At 39.5% G+C, this 7987-nt stretch overlaps 1 protein-coding gene and 1 pseudogene across 1 annotated transcript; one reads left to right on the top strand and one right to left on the bottom strand.

Moving 5' to 3' along the window:
* The first annotated feature begins 1184 nt into the window (after window positions 1-1184).
* LOC149846262 (nicotianamine synthase-like) lies at window positions 1185-2144 on the top strand. The gene has a single exon (XM_089997909.1). The coding sequence runs from the start codon at window positions 1185-1187 to the stop codon at window positions 2142-2144; it is 960 nt and encodes a 319-aa protein (XP_089854035.1).
* Window positions 2145-4177: 2033 nt separating this feature from the next.
* Window positions 4178-5788, bottom strand: LOC149846261 (pentatricopeptide repeat-containing protein At5g66520 pseudogene; annotated as a pseudogene).
* Window positions 5789-7987: the final 2199 nt, after the last annotated feature.

The raw sequence follows: 7987 nt of genomic DNA, 5'->3' as shown, positions 1-7987 counted from the left end.
CAGGGATGGATTTTAACCTTCGTCCCCACCTCCATCCCCGTTTCATACCCTTCATCCCCGGTCCAAATGGGGCGAGGCGGGGCAGGGTCCCGCTTTCCCCCGGTCCACTGCCATCCCTACCCCATAGGGGCTCTAAGTAGTGGGATGCGGTAGGGGGATGCGATCTAGGCCGCGAAGCAAGCAGTCTAAGTTCAAATCTAATGGGCCTGTTGCGCAAGCCCAAGTGTGGCGACTCTTTGGGGGCAAAGGGTATGACCATGGAGTTTTAGGCTGTCAGGACAGTGATTGTAAGTAAGGCAGGCAGAGCCAGCACGGCTAGGTTTCTGATACTTGGGGTGATTTCTCCGTGTAAATATAAAAAAAATGATAGTGAAAGTAATATTTTAATAGCATGGTATCATGTACCAAATATTAATTTATAATGAATGAGATGATTGTTGGTTTAACTGTAAGATGGTCTATGACAACATGAGCAATAAATGCATGTTGTCATGTTCCACTCCAACAATTGAACCCTAGATTAAGTTTTTTTTTGAAAAAATTCATTATGGGCCAACCATTTTGCTGATAATTTTGAAATTGAGCCTCACGTTTCTAAATTTTCTAATATGCGCCAAAAGTTTCTTGGAAACTGTCAAATACAAAAAGTAAGGTTAAATGACATCATCTTAGAAAACGTGATTATTTTTAGTTTTCCATATTGTCTTTTAGAGTTGAAAAACATCTTATGTACCCTCATAAAAAAGGTACTATTGTCATCCAATTCAATTTAACTAAGATTTCACCTTGAGTTAAAAAGACAATGGTAAGAATAAGTCTTTATTTGGCAGTTTCTGGATAATCAAAGGTCGTGTCAGGAAAATTCAGAAATGTGAGGCCCATATTTGGGATTAGGGCCAGAAGGTTGGCCCCTAAATGGATTTTTTTTTCTTTTTTCTTAGACCAACTTGGTTGGCAAATGGGTCCAGATTGAGCATAAGATTAATCATCAACTATTTTGCATTAGGATTTAGGGCAATAATTGATTCGCAAAATGTCTACACTAGGTAGAAAGATGACATAGCAATGAAATCAAGAGCTACCACTAGGGCATACCCCACTGATCATCTTAAATAGGGCTTCCCTTTGGTGGGATTCATTGTGAGTGAGCCTTTGGTCCTAAACCCTTTGCTCAGTGTGTCAACATGGGCTTCCATGAAGATTCATTGGTGGAAGCAATTTGTGAAATCTATGTTGACATCTCAAGACTAGAGTCTCTCAAGCCTTCAAGAGATGTCAATATATTGTTCACGAAGCTAGTGTTGACATGCATTCCTCCTTGTTCCATTGATGTCAATAAATTGAGCAAAGGGGTCCAAGAAATACGTGGAAAGCTCATCAAGCTATGTGGGGAAGCAGAGGGGCACTTAGAGAGCCATTTCTCTGAGATCCTAGCCTCTTACACTGAGCCCTTACAGCACCTGACCATTTTTCCTTATTACTCCAATTATCTAGAACTTAGTCTCTTAGAGTTCCAGATTTTGTGCCAACATATCACCAATATCCCAAATTCTATAGCCTTTGTGGGTTCTGGCCCTTTGCCTCTCACATCAATTGTGTTAGCATTGAATCACTTGACAACCACTGAATTTCACAACTATGATATCAACCCCGAAGCCAACTTGCAAGCGAGTCGGCTCATTGCGAACCACCCAGACTTGTCGAACCGCATGTTTTTTCATACTACTGATATCATGGACACTGGTAACTGTCTAAGAGACTATGATGTTGTTTTCTTAGCAGCTCTAGTCGGTATGGATAAACAAGAGAAGATGAAGATTGTGAGACACTTGGCTAAGCACATGGCCCTCGGCTCAATACTAATGCTCCGAAGTGCTCATGGCGCTCGAGCTTTTCTGTACCCCGTGGTTGATCCATGTGAGCTCCATGGCTTTGAGGTTCTGTCAGAATACCATCCAACAGACGAAGTCATAAACTCAGTGATCATCACGAGGAAATCTCAGGTCTCCATCCACAGCACCGAACATACAGGTGGTATCGGACACATGATTCTTCCCAACAAATGCTCAGAGCTTCAAGCTTTCAATCCACTCATGCATGGTGGCATAGTGGAGGAAGTTGCAGTTGAAGAGGGACTTTCTTGATGCTCTTCTCAGAAGAGGTAGCATGTTATGTATTGACTACACTTCTTCACTGGTTGAATAAGTTGTGCATATGAGCCCACTGAGAAATTGCAGTCAAAGAGGGACTCTCTTGATGTTTTTCCCAGCAGGGAGTACTCCAATTTACTCTCGTGTCGTGTCTTATATATTATTCTTAATGAAAAATTGCCCAAGAATGACGTATCTCGTGTCCTTTGTGCTGTGTCCTTGTGAAGTAGCTGCTATGCCTGTGAACTTCACTGTTTTGAATAAAGAGTTGCTTAATATTGTATCTATTTGTGCATATGAATCCACTGACCAACATGAAAATTCTTGAGAAATTGGCTGGAAATTTTTCTGGAAACCATCCATCTGTTTCTAAAAGGTGTCTCTGACCAGTATGTGGCGCTTGGGAAGTGTGAAGGTATAAAAAATTAAGTTGTTGGTTACCTTGATGATGCGTGAGTTGCATGTGTGCAGACGTATACGACATAACAGTCGCTTATTGCAAAGCGAAAGAGGAAACCTCACTGTCTTTTTCTAATTGATGACTAGAGAAGGAGACTATAAATATACAATACTAATATAACAGCTTATGTAAACATATCATCACTTTACACGTGCAAGAATCCTAGCATATGCAGATTGGCGGTTGAGATGGTCCAAGATATTTCGATCAGATCTAGCACACTATCGGAAGCATAACTTCTCGATCCATATTCTGCAATTTAAAAAAAAAAGGCTACAGAAAGCAACCACCATGAGAGAGAGAGAGAGGTTTTTTTGGAGCAGATTCAGTGATCCAATCACTTCTTGCCACATTTTATGACTGGCCCCCTCTTTCAGAAGGGGAGCCCATGCCTCAACCCTCCTGCAAAAGGACAGTACTTTAAAAGCAGACTTCACATTATATGCAGCCCCGCTGCACGATGGGCATGCAGTGACCTGCCTGACAGCCATCCATCTTGGCATTTCTTGAGATGGGTGTGGTGTCCATCTCTAGAAATGTTGAGATGGATGGTCAGCAATAGTGGAGCTGCATAAAAAATGAGCTCCTAAAAGTATTCGATCCAATAACTGAACCATGCCTCATTTTTTTCATGATGGTCTCATGCTTAACGTTAATCAAGTCACCTCTTTCTTTACAATCAAAGTTTTTTCATCTTTTTTAACTGCATCAGGGCGCACAAGACATTAGGGAAATTCAGGAATGACACAAAAAAATCATAAATAATTTATTCCTCTTTCCTTTTTTTTATCTTAATCATTTGTTGGGATCCTTTTGTTATCCTTTTCTACACAGCCTTTACCTCCATCTCTTCAAACGGAACAGACGAGATCAGTATAGGCCTCCCTTTCAACATGCTTTGACAGTATTCTTCCTCATCTTCTGGTGTAAATTTGGCATTTCACTCTATCCAAATCCCCATCACAAGTTATAATCCAACCAGCAAAGGAATCAAAGTCTGCCTCGAGGATAACTCCAGGGTTATTCTTTTCACTCTTTAGTATCATAGAGAGTCTATCACTGTCTTGATCGACAAACCTGACAGCAACAAATACACCACTTCTGCACTATGACAATCAACACCAAAAGCCACTCACCAGCTTTACAAGTGAAAGAATGGAGCAAGGGCACCCTTCCTGAGTCCACAAGGGGTCTGCAGACTGGCTAAGTGGGCTGGCCACGGTCAATGTGACACCTCTTGGCTCATAAGGGACGTCCACACTATGATGGTGGTTTGTCCACACTAAATTGAAAGGGCACCCTTAATGAAGCTCCATCAATATTTACTCTGCATTGGAGTTCACCACTACCTTCCCTTTGGAGTATTGTTATTACATCATCTGACACACACTTGGAAACCTCTTATATCAGTATATGCAAATTTGATCTTAAACATCAATTGTTTGGTAACGCAAGTGTTTCTCTGTGCTTACATCTTTCTGACTTCCAGTTCTTTGGTCTCCACAAAACTTACAGAACAAAAAAGGCCTTCAATACTCCATGTATTATCTAGCTCTCAAGTGAGAGTTCATTGATCACCTTCGTTGTTATTTAGCAGTAATTTACTTGTTAAATCATCCAAGATGCAGTAGATCTCTTCGCTTTGAGGATGAGAGCAATCGCCCGCAAAGAACTGATGAACAACCCCATCCAACTCAATTGAGCTGCATCCAGGCAGCTTATTCACACCCTTCATCCTCATCCTCATCCTAACAGTTGCAACATCGGTCCATCGACCAGCACCTGCATAAACGTTTGATAACAACACATAATTTCCATCATTTTCTGGCTCCAGCTCAATAAGCATCTTCCCGACATTCTCTCCTAATTCAAAATTACCATGAGTCACACAAGCACCGAGCAGAGCTCTCAAAATGTTTGCATCTGGTTGCATTGGCATAGATTCTATAAGATTCTTTGCTCTGTTTAGGAGCCCGGCACGACCAAGAAGATCCACCATGCAAACATAGTGCTCAATTCTCGATGTAATTTTGTGAACTTTTGTCATGTCATAAAAAATTTGCAATCCATGATCAACAAGGCCAGCATGACTACAGGCTGATAAAACACAAATGAAGGTTACCTCATTTGGGCAAGTTCCACTCTCTAACATCTCCAAGAAAGTCTCAATTGCATCTAGTGCGCGAGAGTGCATAGCCAATCCTCCTAAAATAGCATTCCATACAAACACCTTCTTACCAGAGGCATCTCTAAAGACTCTGAGAGCATCATCTAAGCTTCCACACTTAGAATACATATCCACCAAAGCTGTAGCTAGATAAGCATCTACTTCAATTCCATTCTTATCAATATAAGCATGAAGCCATTTTCCTTGATCAAGTGCGCCCATCCGCCCACATGCCGATAACACAGTCGTCAGTATAAACTTATCAGGCATGATATTTGAATCTTGCATGGCCTTGAAGAGATCCACAGCTTCCTTAAAGAGACCCAATTGCACATAACCATCAATAATCGCACTCCAAGAAACAACATTTTTCTCAGGCATGCTTTCAAGAAGCCTGTGTGCATCTTCCAACAACCCATGCTTAGCCAATCCAACCAACACGGTCGTCCAAGACACAACATCTCTCTGAGGCATTTCATTGAACAAACTGAGTGCAGTCCCCAACTCCCCAGACTTCACATACCCATCAATCAAAGTGTTCCAAGAAACAATATCCGGTACATGAATTCCATCAAACACTTGGTGGGCATCTTCAACCCGGCCATGCTTTGCATGGAAATGCAGCAAAGAGTTCTGAGTATGGACAGTGAATGACAGGGAACACTTCACAATGCGCGCATGAACTTGTCTGCCTTCAGAACCCCCACAGAGGTCAGAGCAACACGACATCACGAAAGGGAAAGTGAACTCATCAGGAGGGATTGAGTCACTGACCATCTTGGAATAGAACAGGAGTGCGCTTCTTGGGTTGCCTCCATGTTGATATCCTCTAATCATGGTGTTGTAGAGGAATGTGTTTGGGTGAGGAATTTCGTCGAACACTTTGTGGGCATACTCTAAACTGCCAGATTTAGAGATGGCAGCGAAGAGTAAGAGCTTAGACAAGGCGAGATTGTGTTGGATGAGTTGAGTTTTGATGAGATGGGCATGAATTTGCTTGAGCTCATCCATGTTGGTGCACATTTCCAGAAGGCAAATGGTGGGGTGGGGCCGATTCCTGGGGTTTTTGGAGGGGTTATGTAAGTTTGTTGCAGGATGACGATTGGGTAGCTGCGACGTATGCATCGTTGTCTATGGATGCACGCCGTGTGCGCTCTGTGCAGTAAGCTGCATGGATAATATAGATACGAAGGCTACATATCGGATCCCGTTGGTTTCAGACCTGGTTGTGCCTCCTGATGTAGCCTATACCATATTCGACTAATCTAAACGGATTCCAATTCGGATTCAGATTCAAATAGTGACAAGCTCATCCCAGATTCGTTTTTTTACATTTAAACAGATTCGGATATCTGCCAAATTCAGATATTTTTCAGATTCGATGGCAAAAAATCAAAACCATATGTTTTGGCTTACCTAATATCTGTCAAATTCAGATATTTGTCAGATTATAGTCGGATATTATTTTGACTTACCAAATGCTACTAAACACAATCAAATCCAGTTGGATATCGGATAAAATCGGGTTCTTTGACATCTCTAAAGCAGGTAGGATTCGATTTAGATCTAGGCATTACTGAGTCTGACCCAGGGCTACAGGAAAATCCACTTGCGTGTCCGAAACTAAACAAGAAACTCACATTTCGGAAACTTGTGAGAAACTCATGGGAAGCATGTTTCTCATTGTGCCAGAAATCCATTTCCCACATGTTTCCTATGTGTTTTTATGCATTTCATTTAAATAACATAAGAAAATATTTTTGTATAAAAAAGTTGTGACATATATGTATAAACACGTTTCCAGTTTCACATGAGCTTATGTTTGGTTGCATTCAAATGTGATTTGGAATCTCATGCGAATGATAAAATGAATCTCATTTTCACATCTAACCAAACATGTGATTTGGAATCTCATGCAAATAAAAAACTGAATATGATTTAAAATGTGAAAATGATCGTTCTCATTTTTTTGTTGATTTTTCGCATGTCATAACGCTAAAATAATACATCCACGGAACTCGTCAACAAAATCGCATCAAAGGTAACAATTTTCCAAAAAAAGATTGTGATATTCAAAAAAATTGTGAAATAGGTGACGAGTATCACATAAAGTATTGAGAAATTCTAAAATATTTACGAAAGCCCGATATTGCAAAATTTCTTAATTGCATCGCACATGTATTGCAAAATTTCGTCTCATATAAATGTGTGTGTATTTTTTTATCGTTTGTATCTGAAAAGAACGATGACCCTAATCCTCCTCCCTCTTGAACCTTAACCCTTTCAATAATTCTTATGAGGGTTGTTCTCTCTACCTTGTGCAAGGTTGCAGTATCCTTATCTGTCACTTCTCTTGTCAGCTATTAAGGTGAGTTTCATATAATATATCTATTGTTTTGTTATTTTTTCTTTTCTTTACAACGTAGTTTACTTTTCTTTTCTTTTTGTTATTGTTGTGGCCTTATTATGTATGTTTCGTTATTGTGGATGTGACCATGTAAACATGTAATATTTGTCACCGAATTTACCATTTAAGGTTTATGATATTTAAGGATTTTTGCATATAATTACTTATTTTATTTTTTTTCTTATCAATATTCAGTGGTTTTGTCGTCATTAGCATATAAAAATGAAAACTATATGCTTGATATCACCTTCAAAAGTTGACACCAATATGCATCATGGAATTTGCCTTTAAGTAGCATGTTATCATATGAAGAGAGCTGCAGTGAAGATATTAACATGTTAATTCCTCATCAGAATAATCTTTACTGTCATTTGATTATAATTTTTTTTGATAAATAACACTTTTTTTATTTATTTATTCTGAACTACAGCTTGAGACCTTATCTTTCATGGTATCCATGAGACAATAACTTGAGTTCCTCAAGATACTTTAATGGCTTCAAGGTGTTTCTAGGATCATGCATGGATTCCTAGAACTTGCAACTAGGATCTTATTTTCATGCTAATACATGTGCATGATCTCTAAATTAATCATGAGTTCATCTGCTTGTAGCAGGCAACAATTCTTGCGACCTGTCAATTTTGCTTTCTAGTTCATAGTTTCTTGAATGCATCAAATTTAGTTGTTCTTAAGAAAATTAGGTATGTCCATAATTTAGATTTTTATTATAAGTTAAAAGTACTTGATGTCAAATATTGCATGATTATGTGATCTTTTCTTTGATTGATGCATCATTTCTAAAG

This window comes from Nuphar pumila, chromosome 2 (assembly GCF_984573655.1).
Source record: "Nuphar pumila chromosome 2, dmNupPumi1.hap1.1, whole genome shotgun sequence".
Taxonomy (NCBI): Eukaryota; Viridiplantae; Streptophyta; class Magnoliopsida; order Nymphaeales; family Nymphaeaceae; genus Nuphar; species Nuphar pumila.
The sequence above is the reverse complement of the archived record's forward strand: the minus strand, read 5'-3'. Positions and strand labels throughout refer to the sequence as shown.

Coding starts and splice junctions, on each gene's coding strand:
- LOC149846262 (XM_089997909.1), top strand. CDS start 1,185: ATGGGCTTCCATGAAGATTCATTGGTGGAAGCAATTTGTGAAATCTAT.